This window comes from Aquarana catesbeiana, linkage group LG04 (assembly GCF_042186555.1).
Source record: "Aquarana catesbeiana isolate 2022-GZ linkage group LG04, ASM4218655v1, whole genome shotgun sequence".
In the NCBI taxonomy this organism is placed as follows: Eukaryota; Metazoa; Chordata; class Amphibia; order Anura; family Ranidae; genus Aquarana; species Aquarana catesbeiana.
Window position 1 is genome coordinate 672087562 of NC_133327.1, and position 17290 is coordinate 672104851.

A 17290-nucleotide genomic window follows, 5' to 3' on the forward strand; every position below is an offset into this window, starting at 1 on the left:
GTAAGCTCTAAACAAAGTGAGAAGGCGGTACAGTCTGTACGCTGGAGGGCTTTAAAGAGAAGTATGGCAATGTTTTATTTTTGGGAATCATAATTACCTATGTGGATGCAGCATTGGTTTGAGGGGCCAGGTCCAAACCCTGAAAAACAACCTCACACCATAATCCCCCCTCCACCAAATGAGTGGAACCTGTCCAGTTAAACCACTGTATGGTCTTGGCCAGCTCAGTTTCGGGGGCTTAGCAATCTTTTTATAGCCTAGACCAGTGATGGTGAACCTTGGCACTCCAGATGTTTTGGAACTACATTCCCCATGATGCTCATGCACTCTGCAGTGTAGTTGAGCATCATGGGAAATGTAGTTCCAAAACAACTGGGGTGCCAAGGTTTGCCACCACTGGCCTAGACCATCCTTATGTAGAGCAACAATTCTTTTTTTTCAGATCCTCAGAGAGTTCTTTGGCATGAGGTGCCATGTTGATCTTCCAGTGACCAGTATGAGAGAGTGAGAGCGATAACACCAAATTTAACACACCTGCTCCCCATTCACACCTGAGACCTTGTAACACTAACGAGTCACATGACATCAGGGAGGGAAAATGGCTAATTGGGCCCAATTTGGACATTTTCACTTAGGGGTGTACTCACTTTTGTTGCCAGGGGTTTAGACATTAATGGCTGTGTGTTGAGTTATTTTGAGGGGACAGCAAATTTACACTGTTATACAAGCTGTACACTCACTACTTTACATTGTAGCAAAGTGTCATTTCTTCAGTGTTGTCACATGAAAAGATAGAATAAAATATTTACAGAAATGTGAGGGGTGTACTCATTTTTGTGAGATACTGTATGTTGGACCTTCAAATTTTGGTCCTGTCTCATTTTTGATCTGTTTTCTTGCTAGAAAATAAAGCGAAATTAAAATGATACGGGGGCCAATTTAAGAAATTCTAAGCAAAGCACCGGAACAAAAGCTATTGCCCACGGCTAGCAATCATTTTCATCTTTTCAATAAGACAAATAATCAGTTTGATGTGCAGAAGCTCTATTTGGCTTCAGGTTTATTTGATCCAGTTCTTCCACATTAGTCTGCTTTCTAACCGCTTGCGTTGGGTGAATTACTTCTCTTTTCGCTATGAAATAAAGAGATAAAAGATACAAATCTAATGTCCTATTCGTACAGTATATTATGTACTGTAAGTTTGCAATATTATAAATCATTACTGATATAGAGCAATTAAGATGTTTTGGCTTGATACAGGTTGATAAATAAGGATCAGGGTGATGATGCTTTATCAAAATTAGAGCTGTCCCCCACAGCAATCATTTAAATTACTTGATTAATTGTTTCAGTTTAATTCATTTTCCTTTGGTGTTCTCAAAAGAGATTGAGTTGCACAAGTTTTTAACTAAATTAAAACAAATGTTCAATGATTTGTTCTTTTAAAGTAAGTTTAAAGCCATCATTTTTTTTTAGGTAAAACCAATGTCAGTTTTTTTTTGTCTCATTGGGGAGATTTCCTTCACCTCCTTCAACAAATTGAATCCATATGAGGTGGTATCAAACAGTTTTAAGATTAGCTCTGTTTACAAGAAATGTATTTATCTACGTTTACACACTGGGGGTGATTTACTAAAGCTGGAGAGTGCAAAATCCGGTGCAGCTTTGCCTGAAAACCAATCAACTTTTTTCTTTTGTCAAAGCTTAAAATGATACTAAAGTCTCGTTTAAAAAATAAATAAAAAAAATAAACAAGTTCTACTTACCTCCTCTGTGCAGTTGGTTTTGCACAGAGCAGGCCGGATCCTCCTCTTCTCCGGTCCCTCTTTGCTACTCCTGGCCCCTTCTTCCTATCGAGTGCCCCTTCAGCCAGCAGCTTTCTATGGGGGCATTTGAGCCGAGTCACAGCTTTGTGTGTCCATTCAGACAAGGAGCCCCGACCCGGCACCGCCCCCTCTCTCCCCTGATTGGCTGACTGACTTTGATTGACAGCAGCAGGAGCCAATGGCGCTGCTGCTGTGTCTCAGTCAATCAGGTGGAGTGTCCCAGGTGACTTAGACATTCGTGGGCATCACTGGAGAGAGATGGGGTTCAGGTAAGTAATTAGGGGTGCTGGGGAGGCTGCTATACATAGAATGTATTAAGATAAAAAAAAACTTCTGCCTTTACAACTCCTTTAATTGAACAAGCTGACATTAGAAGCTGATTGACTGCCATGCACAGCTGCACCAGACTTTGCACTCTCTCGTTTTAGTAAATCAAGCCCACTATGATTTTCAAAATAGTCCCCTTGCACAGCCGTACAGCGCTCCCTGTATTCCTGCCACTTCTGTGTCCTGGAAGTCTTCTTTTCCTGACGCCTTCATGGCAGCACACACTGGGTTGTGACTCCGCCCCCACAACCTGACAGGATTGGTCTATCTATAAAAGTTGAAGAGAGATGACCCCCACCATTCTCTTTTTTATCCTCACCTGACAAGATGGTTGGACATCGCAAGAGCCTCTTACCGCATCACCCCAGCAGGTTCAAGCCTCTCCTGTTTGGAAGTCCCTCTTGTACAGTCTCTAAAGGAGCTTCTATGGAGGGAGCCCCCACTCTGGTGGTCTCAGGGGCAGCATCGTGGATTATCTGGCACATAGTAGGCTTTAAAGAAGCTGAAGTATTGCAGTGGTCTCCACTTCTTTTTCTTTTTCTTTCTTTTTCAATTTTCCTAATTCTTTCTCCCTCTGGTACCTGTAGTCCCTCAGCGCTCTAGGCATGGATGATGGCCGCCGGCGCGTCCCGCTCCGCATTGCGCATGCGCGGGAGAATCGAATAGAGACAGCCTTCACGTTTGCCAGCTTCCAACATGGCGCTGGAGCCGTCGCGGCGCTTCTGCGCATGCGCGAAGCGTCATTTTTGGCGCGACGGCGGCGGTATTATTTAAAAAAGGGCTCTGGCTTTCAATACAGCAGCTTGCTATTCTGCTCGTTTTGGCTGACTCTTCTTGGCATCCTGAAACTGAAATTCCCTCTGGAAACTGGTAAGTCATTTGATCCTTCCTGATTCATCGTTACAAGGGTATTTTTTATTTAAAAAAAAAAAAATATATAATAATTTAAAAAAAAAAGAAAAAAAAGAAATAAGAAATAAGAAATGTATTATTGTTATTATTATCTTGGCATAGATATATATGTATATTTTTGTTTTCCTCTTTAACCACATTCCAGACCTTTATTTCTGCCTACATTCTTCTTCTCTGCTCATGGAGACCACTGCCCAAGCAGACCACCCACGTCCTGTAAGGTAAGGGGCTGTCCATATGGTAAGTATTGAAGAGAGAAAAAAAGAGCGCACATCTTCTGACAAGACTTCTTCTATCAGTCCGTCCAGGTCTAAATCAAGACGCAGGGAGAAATCAAGCCATGCCTCAAGCAGAAGATCCCGCAGAAGCCGATCACGCTCCTCATCTCGTCACAGACACTCTCACCGTAGCCATTCTCGTCGTGGTCACTCACGCCACAGTCGTTCTCGACGTAGCCGATCTCATCATAGAAGATCGCCTTCATCACGTCGCAAGCAAACCCAGCACACCCGTCCCGCAGCAAATTGCTGCTGGGTATGTGGCGCCACGGCTTTGCCAGATAAATTAGTATGTCGCTCGTGCTTCAATGAAGCTACGAAAGATAGAGAATCGGACGTCAGAGAAGTAACTGACCTGATTCGGGAATCAGTCAGAGAATCTATAATGGAGTCAACTGCACCCCTGCCGGCCAGGTCAGAACCAGGTACCTCCATGGCTCCTCCTCGCTCAGCAATCGAAGTAAGGGCAGATCCAGAATCCCCTTCAGAGAGCGAAGACTCGGAAGTGCCAACAGGTTTTGACTTCACCTTGGTCGAACCATTTGCAAAATCTGTTAAAGAGGCCATAGGTTGGGAAGAATCTAAGGAAACACCTCAAAAAACGCGGAAATATTTTCCGAACCTGAAAAGGGATCCAGAAACCTTCCCTTTCATCGAGGAATTAAATGATTTGATCAAAGATGAATGGGAGAGAGCCGACAAGAGACCTAACCTAAACAACAGACTTGCAAAAATGTACCCTTTAAGAGAACCCAAGGTCTCCTCCTTAATTAATGCCCCGGTTGTGGATGCCTCTTTGATGCGTTTGGCAAGGCATGTCACCCTACCCATTGAAGATGCCGTCTCCTTCCGTGACGTCCTAGATCGGAAGATAGACCTAGAACTCAAAAAAGCCTATTCCACAGCAGGGGGCGCTTGCAGACCAGCAGTCACCACAGCAGCAGTTGGTAGAGCCATTTCAGGCTGGACTGTAAATATTGAAAAATCTCTTCAGGGAGAGATAGACTTGGAGAAAGTAATTACGTCTCTACAGGAACTTAAATTAGCAGGCGATTTTATCGCAGAAGCCTCCGTGGACATGATTAGGTGCTCGGCCCGGGCAATGTTAGCCTCGGTTATGGCAAGACGAGCTCTGTGGCTAAAACCCTGGGTAGCAGACGCAGCATCAAAAACTAATTGGTGCAGAATTCCCTACGATGGTTCCAACCTCTTCGGCTCCAAATTAGATACGGCAATTTCCAAGGTGACAGGGGGAAAATCTGGGCTCATTCCCTCTGACAGGAGACCAAAGAGACCAAGAGGTCCCGTTTACAAAGGTAACCTTCCAGAAAGGTACAGAGAAGCAAAAACATACAGACCAGGCAGAGAGTTTAAAAGAAACTGGAAGAACACACAGTCTTCTTTCCTGAGGATGCGGAAAACCAAGGCCACCCCTGGTACCGAACAACAGAAGTCCTTTTGAAGGTACGCCCGCCCATCCCCCGAGGGTGGGCGCCAGACTAAAAAGATTCACACAAATATGGTCAGAAAACATCAGGGATCATTGGACCAATTCTACGATCAAGTACGGCCACAGGTGGAGATTCCTGAACAAGATCCCCAGAGACCATTTTTTGCCAACAAAACTCCCGGCTTCTCAACAAAAGAGAAGAATCCTTCTGCAATACATAATGGAGCTAAAACAAAAGGAGGCAATTTTGGAGGTTCCACTATGTCAAAGAGGCAGAGGTTTCTACTCCCCTCTGTTTTTAGTAAAAAAGAAAACGGGGGATTTACGGCCAGTGCTGGACTTAAAAAGACTAAACAAAAATATCAAGTTAGAAACCTTCAAGATGGAGAGCCTACAGTCCATACTATTAGCAGTGAATCTAGAAGATTGGATGCTGTCCATAGACTTATCAGACGCCTATCTTCACATCCCAATACATCCTGCTTTTCAAAGATTTCTCCGCTTTTCAATCAATCAACACCACTTCCAGTTCCAGTGCCTACCCTTCGGCATCTCATCAGCTCCCAGAACCTTCACCAAGGTTCTTCTGCCTCTCATCGCATACCTCAGAGAAAGAGGTCTGAGAGTACATCATTATCTGGACGATATACTTCTTCTAGCAGAAAGTCGCCAGGTCTTGATACAACACCGAGAGATCCTATTATCAACTCTGCAAAACTTTGGTTGGCTGGTGAACTGGCAAAAGAGCAAGCTTCAGCCCACTCAGAAGATGATTTTTCTCGGTTCGGAGCTAGATACCATCCTGAACAGAGTACAGCTTCCTCAGGAGAAAATCATGCCTCTGATTCAGAAAGTTCAGAGGCTAATCTCGGTTACACACTTGCCAGCCAGAGTATGTATGAGCATCCTGGGCTCCATGTCTGCGACTCTGCCCATGATTCAGTGGTCCCAATGGCACACAAGAATCTTGCAGAATTCTTTTCTGAGGCAGTGGAATGGAGTATCAATGCTTCAGAAGATCTACATACACAGGGGTGTGAAACAATCGATGTGGTGGTGGACACGACCCAGGAATCTCAAGAGATACAAATCTCTAGTTTCTCCACAGCCAGAGGTGGTCACTTCAGATGTCAGCCAGCTAGGATGGGGAGCTCATTACCAAAATCTAGCAGCACAAGGGCAATGGAAGTTTCAAGCCCAGGGAATAGTATCCAACATACTAGAGCTCAGAGCGGCCTTTCAGGCACTTCTAGCCTTCACTCCATACCTGATAGGGAAGAACGTGGTGATACGGATGGACAACAGAGTCGCTGTAGCATATATCCAGAGGCAAGGGGGTACGAGGAGTCACACTCTGATGCAGGAGGTACGCCCTATTATGGAGTGGGCTCAAGTACACCTAATAGACCTAAAAGCAGTATATGTCCCAGCAGCCCAGAACATGCTGGCCGACACTTTGAGCAGGGAACTTCTCTCCAACAACGAGTGGTCATTGAGCCAACGGGTTTTTTCCCTTCTTGCAACAACTTGGGGAACACCAGAGATCGACCTAGCAGCCACACCTGCGAATGCCAAATGTCGGAGATTCCTGTCAAGAGCAGCCTTCCCATCAGCCGAAGGGATGGATTGTCTAACCCATCCGTGGAATTTCAAGCTGGGTTACATTTTTCCCCCAGTACCCTTAATTGCGAGGTTCCTATCCAGGCTTCGGAAATCATCAGCAACTGTAATAGCCATAATTCCTTTCTGGCCGAGGAGGCCGTGGTTCACAACCCTACTACAACTCAGCCTACAACAACCGCTTTCTCTCCCAGTAACATCGGACCTTCTGTCCCAGGGTCAATTTCTACATCTAGCTCCAGAGAAGTTACACCTGACAGCATGGAAATTGAAAGGACTCGGCTGTTAGAGCAAGGATGCTCACAGGAGGTCATTTCTACTCTTCTTCAAGCTAGAGGAAGCACCACCAACAGGACCTACTCACAAGTATGGAATAGGTTTTGTTCGCTGGCTCGACAAAAAAAATGGAACCCAGTATCACCAGAACCTCCTCAAGTTCTAGAATTTCTTCAGTTAGGTATTACCAAAGGCTTAAGCTCTAGTACCCTTAAAGTCCAGATTTCGGCTCTTTCAGCTAAAACAGGCATTAGATGGGCACTACATCCTCTAGTGATTCAGTTCATGAGAGCCTGCTTAAAAATCAGACCTCCAAAGAAACCCACATTTCCACCATGGAATCTCTCTACAGTACTCGATGCATTATCCAAACCTCCTTTTTGGCCGACTGAAACAATTTCACTTTGGAACCTGACTCTGAAGGTAACCTTCCTTATCGCCATTACATCTGCGAGAAGAGTTTCAGAACTTAAAGCATTTCTGATAACAGAACCTTACCTAGTCTTCTATCCTGATAGAGTGGTATTGAGGCCTTCGGAACGTTTCACTCCCAAGGTATCATCTTCTTTTCATTATAATCAAGATATCAACCTTCCATCCTTTATTAATAACCAAGGTGAACCTCATGCATTGGACGTTAAAACTATCATTACCAGCTATTTGGAAGCTACAGCCTCTTTCAGAAAATCAGATACTCTTCTCATAATTCCTCACGGTCCTAGGAAAGGTCATCCAGCAACTTCCCGAACAATCGCATCCTGGCTAGTCAACACCATTAAAAAGACATATTCATCTCAGCAGCTAGCCATCCCAGAAGGCATCAAGGCACACTCAACCAGGGCAGTGGCAACTTCATGGGCAGCATATTGCAGAGTTTCACCGGAAACGATCTGTAGGGCAGCTACCTGGTCGTCAACACATACGTTTACTTCTCACTATAAAATTGACTCTGCACAACTAACTACAGCGGACTTTGGCAGAGCCATTATTACAGCCAATTCCTCAGCTCTTTAGAATAATAAAACTTTAATTTGCACCCTCCCGACTGGCGAGTTATTTCCCAGTGTGTGCTGCCATGAAGGCGTCAGGAAAACGGAAAATTGTATACTCACCTTTCCGTAATTTTCCTTTCCTGACGCATCTTCATGGCAGCACACAGATTCCCACCCTGTTTTAAATGATATATACAGAGAATGGTGGGGGTCATCTCTCTTCAACTTTTATAGATAGACCAATCCTGTCAGGTTGTGGGGGCGGAGTCACAACCCAGTGTGTGCTGCCATGAAGATGCGTCAGGAAAGGAAAATTACGGAAAGGTGAGTATACAATTTTCCGTTTTCGAAGCGTGTCAAGCCCCTTCTGCGATCTCCACACTGGATCTCAGCAATGGTGTCAAAACAGCGACCTTTGAGCTGGGTCTTTATCCCGAGGGCGAAGTCCGCGGGAGCCAAATCTGGCGAGTAGGGTAGGTGCGGAAGTGAGATCATGTTGTTTCTGGTGAGAAACTCACAGGGGTTGAGCTTGATGAAGGTCTTTCCGATCTCTGGTTGTCTTCCAGTGATGTTCTTCTGCTCTTGAAGGACAGGCGCCACTCAAAACACCTCAAATGACTCATTGCAGCATTGCCATAAACTTGCCGAAGGACAACTAACTTAATATTGGGACTGGAGCACTTCAATTATGAGGAACGACTACAAGTGCTAAAGTTATTCTCCCTGGAGAAGAGACGCTTGAGAGGAGATATGATAGCGTTATACAAATATCTCAACGGTGATCCCAGCATAAGTATGAAACTTTTCAGTCTCAGGGAGTATAAGAGAACACAGGGCCACACGATGAGACTGGAAGAGAAGCGGTTTAACCTTAAAGTGATTGTAAAGGCTCGTTTTTTTTTTAAAAGAAAAATAACAAACATGTTATACTTACCCCTTTGGGCAGTTGGTTTTGCACAGAGCAGCCTGGATCCTCCTCTTCTGGGGTCCCTCTTTGCTGCTCCTAGTCCCGCCCTCCTTTGAGTGCCAGCATCTTGCTACAGGGGGCATCCAACCTGAGTCAGAGCTCCGTGTATCCATTCAGACACGGAGCCCCGACCTGGCCCCACCTCCTTTCTCACCTGATTGGCTGACTGACTTTGATTGACAGCTGCGGAAGCCAATAGCACTGCTGTTCTGTCTTAGACAATAAGGAGGAGTGTACTGGATGGCTGAGGGGATCGTGGACATCGCTGGACAGAGAAGGTGCTCAGGTTAGGGGGGTGCTCAGGGGGCTGCCATTACACAGAAGGTTTTTTTTTTATCGTAATGCATAGAATGCATTAAGATAAAAAACATTCTGCCTTTACAACTCCTTTAAGATGCATAGGGGGTTTTTCACTGTTAGGGCAGCAAGGATGTGGAACTCTCTTTCACAATTGGTGGTATTGGCAGGAAATATGGATAGTTTTAAAAGACTCATGGATGTGCATTTTAGCAAAAACAATATACGGGGATAGGGGAAATGATTTTTTTCTACACACACACACACACACACCTACACCGGTTGAACTGGATGAACTGATGTCTTTATTCAACCTTACCAACTATGTAACTATGTCAAACGTCTCTGTGACAGATTTGCCCAGTTTCACGCAGAATTTCACGTTTGCTCTTTGTTCTAACAAGCTGACCATGATGAAATAGCAGATGTGGTAATGCACGTGGTCAGAATAGCACCAGTTGCACAGCTCCCGATGTACACAGGACGATGCCTTTTGGCACACTGACCTATGAAGGTCGGTGCTCCCTGTGACTGAGCGTGCCGCCTTGTGCTGCCATCTGTTGGCGCGTTACAAAACTAGTCTGGAAACCTTTTGATACCACCTCATACTTAACATTTTATGTGTTTAACCCCAGGACCAAAGGATTAAAAAGTGTGGGTGCATGGCAGCGGAGGTACCGCAGATTCAGACAACACCAAAGATAAAGCCAGCACATCAGTAGATGCAAGTAAATAGCCGTGATTGACTTGTATAGGACAGCACCCATGACATTTTGGGATTCCGCAAGGTCCCCATTGTCAAAGTGACCAATCTTCAGCTTTGAAGAATGCCCCAAGTGGAAGGGCCTCCCCATTTGGAGACAATGTAATGGGGTAAATATCTCATGGAACTCCAACTCTCTCACCTTGAAATTCCAGGGGATTTTTGCCCCCTGACATCTCAAAATCTGAGGCTGTTCCACCAAGTGTATTTTTGGGGGCAGAAAACTACTTGATGATCTGAGGGTGACTTTACACTTTGCTGGTGCTGCGGAGGGGAGCTCCACTAAAAATCCTAAAAATCCTAATAAAAAATCCATAAAAATAATATATCCTTGCATTTATTTTCCTTTGATGTGGTTCCAATTAAACCTGTAAAAAAAATGTATTCAAACAGCAATAGTAACTTTTTTTTTATAGTTAAACTCATGAAATGGAAGTCTGGGTAGCTAACATAAAATACTCATGTATTCACCAATATGATAATATGTAACAGCAAAGGATTGATCTCTCAGATGCAACCACTAAAGCAGGGGTCTTCAAACTATGGCCCTCCAGTTGTTCAAGAACTACAATTCCCATCATGCCTGGTCATGTCTGTGAATGTCAGAATTTCACAATGCCTCATGGGACGTGTAGTTCCGCAACAGCTGGAGGGCCGTAGTTTGAAGATCCCTGCACTAAAGTCACATTTTTATGATATTAAACAATTTTTTTTTCAAGCTGCTATGTAAAGGCCCGTACACACGATCCGAATATCGTACGACTTTTTTCGCTTAATAGTCGCAAGTAGAAAATTAATAGGTAACTAAAGTCACGAAAATTCCCGTACAACAGAAAAAAAAAAAAATCGGAAGTGATGTCATGTGTAATGTATTTGTATTGTATTTTCGGACTACAACTGTACTGACTAAACGAAAATCGTACAATCTGGTATCGTACGAAGAAAATGTTTGTGCTTATCCGATCGAATAACATCGGATGAACTGTCGTGATCAGCTCTCGAAAGTAGTGTACACACGATCCGAAAATGGTACGATTCTTCCTCGGACGACAGTTTTCGTGCGTTATTCGGATCGTGTGTTCGGGCCATTAGGGATGTGGATACCATGTATTTAAAGGTTTACCTCATTTCTATCAAAAAAGCACACTGGGGTTAATTTACTAAAACCGGAGAGTGCAAAATGTGGTGCATCTGTGCATGGCAGCCAATCAACAACTAACTTCAGCTTGTTCAAATAAGCTTTGACAAAAAAAAAAAAACCTGGATGCTGATTGGTTTCTATGCAGAACTTCACCAGATTTTTCTCTCTCCAGCTTTAGTAAATCAACCCCACTGGGCCCCCCTTCAATTCAAAGAATGTAAGTCAAAACATAAAAAAAATGCCTGTTTTAACTACTTGACCTCCGGAAGATTTACCCCCACTTCATGACCAGCCCAATTTTTTTGCAATACTGTACTGTTACTTTAACTGACAATTGCAAGGTAATGTAACACTGTACCCAAATAAAATTTATGTCATGTTTTTCCCCCCACAAATAGAGCTTTATTTTGGTGGTATTCGATCAAAAGTGGGTTTTTTATTTTTTGCGCTATAAACAAAAAAAAAAAAAAATATTTTTTACTTTCTGCTATAAAATATATTCATTAAAGAAATGTAAAAATCTAATTTCTTCATACATTTAGGCCAATATGTATTTTGCTACAAGTTTTTGGTAAAACAAAAAAAATCCCAAAAAGCGTATATTGATTGGTTTACAAAAACATTATAGCATCTACAAACTATGGGATATATTTATGGAAGTTTTCTTACTTTCGGTATTTTTTTATACTAGTAATGGGGGCGATCAGTGACTGCAATATTGCCATGGACAATCTGACACTAACTGACACTTTTGACACTATGTGGGAACCAGTGACAATAATACAGTGATCAGTGCTAATACTATACACCAGGGATATGCAATTAGTGGACCTCCAGCTGTTGCAGAACTTCAAGTCCCATGAGGCCTAGCAAGACTCTGACAGCCACAAACATGACATCCAGAGGGAGAGGCATGATGGGACTTGTAGTTTTGCAACAGCTGGAGGTCCGCTAATTGCATATCCCTGCTATACGCTGTAATAATGACACTGGCAGGGAAGGGGTTAAACATCTAGGCTGATCAAAGGGGTTAACTGTGTGACTACCCGATGTTTTTGTGTGTACAGTGTAGTGCTTTTACTAGGGGAAGAGATGGATTACAGTCCCTGCTTTGCAGGAGCACAGAATCCATCCCTTACCCCCTGTCAGAACAGAGATCTGCCTTGTTTACACCCCCGTTTTGTGTGGTTTACCAAAGCTTGACGGGTGGCTGAAGACATTGAGTGCCCAGCACCCGCAGATCAGCTTCTGCTATGAATAATCACAGCAGAAGCAGCTCACGCGCACCCCCTGCAGGCAGGAGTGCAGGATCACGTATATATATATATATATATATATATATATATATATATATATATATATATATATATATACACACGTGATCCTGCGCTGAGCTGGCACCCTGTAGCAGTAAACCGGCAATCTGTATTGGCTCTGCCTTGAGCTACTGTAAGAAGAGAGCAGCTGTTAGGACCAGCGCCCCCTGGTGCCACGGACAGGGAGAAATGTCCTGTTCTTTTGGACATGTGTACTCTTTTCTGCGCATGTGCAGCCAGAAGGGACATGATGACACTCCCTTCCATGGCACTGGCAGGCGCTTCACACAATGGCTGCCCTGTCCCTACAGTAGCTCAAGATGGAGCCATCACAGGCTGGAGAAGATTTTAAGGAAGCTTCTTTTTAATGCAATTTTGGTCTACATTGTGAACTGAAAGGAAGCCCTGGCTGAAAAGTAGGTTTCCACACTGTGCTGCTCTGCCCATATGGGACAACATAGTGTGCTTTTTGGTAAAAGGTGAACTAACCCTTTAAGCACATGGTGGGACCTACCAGTCATCTGATTCAAAATAGCATCAAATGAAAAAAACAAAAAACATGTAGATTATTTTCCTCTAAACTACAAACTTCTGTTGTGTGATTCTGTTATGCACACTCCGGAGACAGATCCTTCTGACCTTCTGCTCCCAAACCTTTAGTCATCCTCCGAACACAACAAATTAAACTAAATCAGGGGGCAGAAATAAATATTTCATGGGTAAGCCTGCACATTTTATGGTGATATAAAGCTGAACTCTGGGAAAAGGAAAAAGCTCTTCCCTTTCAGTGGGGCTTCCCCCACACTATAGGACTTAAATGCTTCTTTAGGTCTAGGGGACCAGAGAAAGCACTTTTGATAGACCAACACAAAGTGACACATAATTGTGAAGTGGAAGGAAAATGATAAATGGTTTTCAAATTTTTTTTACAAATAAATATGTGAAAAGTGTGGTGTGCATTTGTATTCAGCCCCCATTACTCTGATACCCCTAACTAAAATCTAGTGGAACCAATTGCCTTCAGCCACCTTATTAGTAAATAGAGACCACCTGTGTGTAATTTAATCTCAGTATACATAAAGCAGTTCTGTAAAGCCCTCAGAGATTTGTTACAGAACCTTAGTGAACAAACAGCATAATGAAGACCAAGGAACACACCAGACAGGTCAGGGATAAAGTTGTGGAGAAGTATAAAGCAGGGTTAGGTTATAAAAAACTATCCCAAGCTTTGAACATCTCGTAGAGCTCTGTTCAATCCATCATCCGAAAATGGAAAGAGTATGGCACAACTGCAAACCTACCAAGACATGGCCGTCCACCTAAACTGACAGGCCGGGCAAGGAGAGCATTCATCAGAGAAGAGCCAAGAGGTCCATGGTAACTCTGGAGGAGCTGCAGAGATCCACAGCTCAGGTGGGAGAATCTGTCCACAGGACAACTATTAGTCGTGCTCTCCACAAATCTGACCTGGATATGGAAGAGTGGCAAGAAGAAAGACATTGTTGAAAGAAAGCCATAAGAAGTCCTGTTTGCGAGAAGCCATGTGGGGGACACAGCAAACATGTGGAGGATGAGACCAAAAATTTAACATTTTGGTCTAAAAGCAAAATGCTGTGTGTGGCGGAAAACCAACACTGCACATCACCCTGAACACACCATCCCCACCGTGAAACATGGTGGTGGCAGAATCATGTCGTGGGGATGCTTTTTTTCAGCAGGGACAGGGAAGCTGTTCAGAGTTGATGGGAAGATGGATGGAGACAAATACAGGGCAATCTTAGAAGAAAACCTGTTTGAGTCTGTAAAAGACTTGAGACTGGGGAGGAGGTTCACCTTCCAGCAGGACAACGACCCTAAACATACAGCCAGAGCTACAATGGAATGGCCCAGTCAAAGTCCAGACCTAAATCCAATTGAGAATCTGTGGCAAGACTTGAAAATTGCTGTTCACAGACGCTCTCCATCCAATCTGACAGAGCTTGAGCTATTTTTCAAAGAAGAATGGGCAAAAATCTCCCTCTCTAGATGTGCAAAACTGGTAGAGACATCCCCAAAAAGACTTGCAGCTGTAATTGTAGAGAAAGGGGGTTCTACAAAGTATTGACTCAGGGGGGCGGAATACAAATGTACCCCACACTTTTCACATATTTATCTGTAAAAAATGTTGAAAACCATTTATCCTTTTCCTTCCACTTCACAATTATGTGCCACTTTGTGTTGGTCTATCACATAAAATCCCAATAAAATACATTTACGTTTTTGGTTGTAACATGACAAAATGTGGAAAATTTCAAGGGGTATGAATACTTTTTTAAGGCACTGTAAGAGAAGTACCAGCCGCTGGAGGAGCGGAGGATCAGGTAAGTAAAACTACTTTTTCAGTACCCTAGACATAAAGGAGCATTTAATACTTACAGTGTGTTGGGCAATCTCACTGCAAGGAAGTTTTTTTTCCTTTCCCTGGAGTTAGGCTTTAAGACTGCCTGAATATTCAGACTCTTGGATAAAAATTGCGACTGTGTTTTTAAAAAAAAAAAAAAAATCCTGAAACGTCTACAGAACTTTACTCGTCCCCTGCCTCACCCCCTCCAATCCCCTTACCTGGTATGTGGGGTTCTCTTTAAAAAACATACTCCTCGGCCCAGCAGATCCCGCCTTATCCTGCAGCAATCCGCTGTTCAGGTGTGACAGTTGGTGTTCCACATGGCCATCTTGGTCAGGCACCCTGGTCCCAATGAAACGTGTGACACTGCCCTGTGGACGCTCTTTTAACCCCTTGCCGACCAGAGCACGACGATATACGTCGACACAATGGCACGGCTGGGCAAATGGGCGTACCTGTACGTCCCCTTTAAATTGCGGCATTGTGGGTGGGTGGGCGGGCTCGCGCCCGCCGCATATTCCGTGCCCACGGGTCCCGCTGACTCGATGTCCACCAGGGACCCGCGATCGTGTCACTGAGCGGCAGAACAGGGAGATGCCTATGTAAACAAGGCATTTCCCTGTTCTGCCTAGTGACAAGACAGAGATCTACTGCTCCCTGCCATCCGGATCAGTGATCTCTGTCATGTTCTAGTGAGACAATCACCCCCCCCACACATTTAAAATCACTCCCTGGGACACACTTAACCCCTTGATCGCCCCCTAGTGTTTAACCCCTTCCTTGCCAGTGTCATTTACACAGTAATCAGTGCATTTTTATAGCACTGATCGCTGTATAAATGACAATGGTCCCAAAATAGTGTCAAAAGTGTCCGATGTGTCCGCCATAATGTCGCAATCACGATAAAAATTGCAGATCGCCGCCATTACTAATTAAAAAAAAAATTATATTAAAAATGCCATAAATCTATCGCCTATTTTTTAGATGCTATAACTTTTGCGCAAACCAATCAATATACGCTTATTGCGATTTTTTTTTTTTTTTTACCAAAAATATGTAGAAGAATACATATCGGCTTAAACTGAGAAAGAAATGTGTTTTTTTAATATATTTTTGGGGGGGATATTTATTATAGCAAAAAGTAAAAAATATTGCTTTTTTTTCAAAATTGTCGCTCTTTTTTTGTTTATAGCGCAAAAAATAAAAACCGCAGAGGTGATCAAATACCACCAAAAGAAAGCTCTATTTGTGGGACAAAAAAAGGATGTCAATTTTGTTTGGGTGCAACGTCGCACGACCGCGCAATTGTCAGTTAAAGCGACGCAGTGCCGTATCGCAAAAAAGTGCTCTGGTCAGGAAGGGGGTAAATCCTTCCGGGGCTGAAGTGGTTATGGGCTCCCGTAGCCTCCTGGGATATGTGACGACATTATCCCAGAGGGCTGCTGGAGCATGACATGTCATTCTGGCCTAGGCTTGAATGGTTGGTTGGGGGGGGGACTGAAAGCTTTTTTATAAAAAAATAGCCTCTGCAAAAAAAATTTTAAAAAAACAAGCAATGGCCCCCAACTTAAGTTCTTCTTTTGTAACTTTTTTAAAAAATATATATATATATATATATATATATATATATATATATATATATATATATATATATATATATATATATATATATATAATATATAATAACAAAAAACTAAATTTTTTTGATTTAATAACGGTGTTCTTGTTACCTTCCAGGAGAAAGAATTGGAGAACCTGGCAATTATGGACCTGGAGTTGCAGAAGATTGCCGAAAAGCTAAGCAATAACAGACAAGGCTGAGACACAATAGACTGCAAAAGACCTGTAGCTAAAAGCTATACTATATTTAGCTCAAACATTCCTACATTTCTTGCCACTGCCTCTTCAAAAGAGAAAAAAAAAAATGTTGTTTAGCCAAGAAAAAAAAAAAAAATGTGATTCATTGTTCACAAATAGTATTTTACACTGTCAGAAATGTATAATATGACTTTTGCTGTTGATAGAAAATAAAGAATACAAATGACATATATTCATACACTTAGAAGGGACATTTTATTATGCTTGTGGATATGTTTTATGTGTAATTGTACTTTAATACATCTATGTTCTGAGATTTGAAATAATAAAATTAAACTGAATCTTGCATTGGAGACTTTGTTGTTTTGTAACTTCTTAGTTGTTTAAGAGTATTTTTGGGCAAAATGCAAAGTAATTCAAGTCATTTCAACACATGTGCCAAACTACTTATAAATATGTCCAACTTAATACCATAAATGAATAAAAAAAATGAATTAATAAAGATTAAAATAAAAACTACAAAAATAGTATTGAGTAGTAGAGATTTATATGTTGAATGAGACATTTATTGAAATTAATTTGTATCAGTAAAATATAGTCACTAAATGCTTGAAGCTTTAGGTTTGAGGGTTTATAGAGAGAAGCGCATAAAAAGTAATTTCTTAGAATTTATCAACAGGAACGTAAAGTGGTTTTGTATATATTTTATTTTTCTTAATATGGTCAGGGCCAAAAAAAATTACATTTTTGAAATATGTTTATTGCTTTTATTGCATAAATTAATAAAAGTTAAAATAAAAAAAAATGTATTTATATTATTAGGTAGTATTTATTTTGTAGTGCAGGACATTAAAAATAATTTTTTAGAAGTTATCAAAGGGAATGTAGAGGGGTTTTGTAAATATTTTATTTTTCTTAATATGG

At 42.4% G+C, this 17290-nt stretch overlaps 1 protein-coding gene across 1 annotated transcript in view; it reads left to right on the plus strand.

Moving 5' to 3' along the window:
• CHGB (chromogranin B) overlaps window positions 1–16719 on the plus strand; it is a 103507-nt gene extending 86788 nt beyond the window's left edge. Inside the window, exon 5 of the mRNA XM_073628614.1 lies at window positions 16286–16719. Coding sequence (XP_073484715.1) covers window positions 16286–16369 — 84 coding nt within the window. The 3' untranslated portion in view covers window positions 16370–16719. The remainder of the gene's footprint in view (window positions 1–16285) is intronic.
• The last annotated feature ends 571 nt before the right edge of the window (window positions 16720–17290 follow it).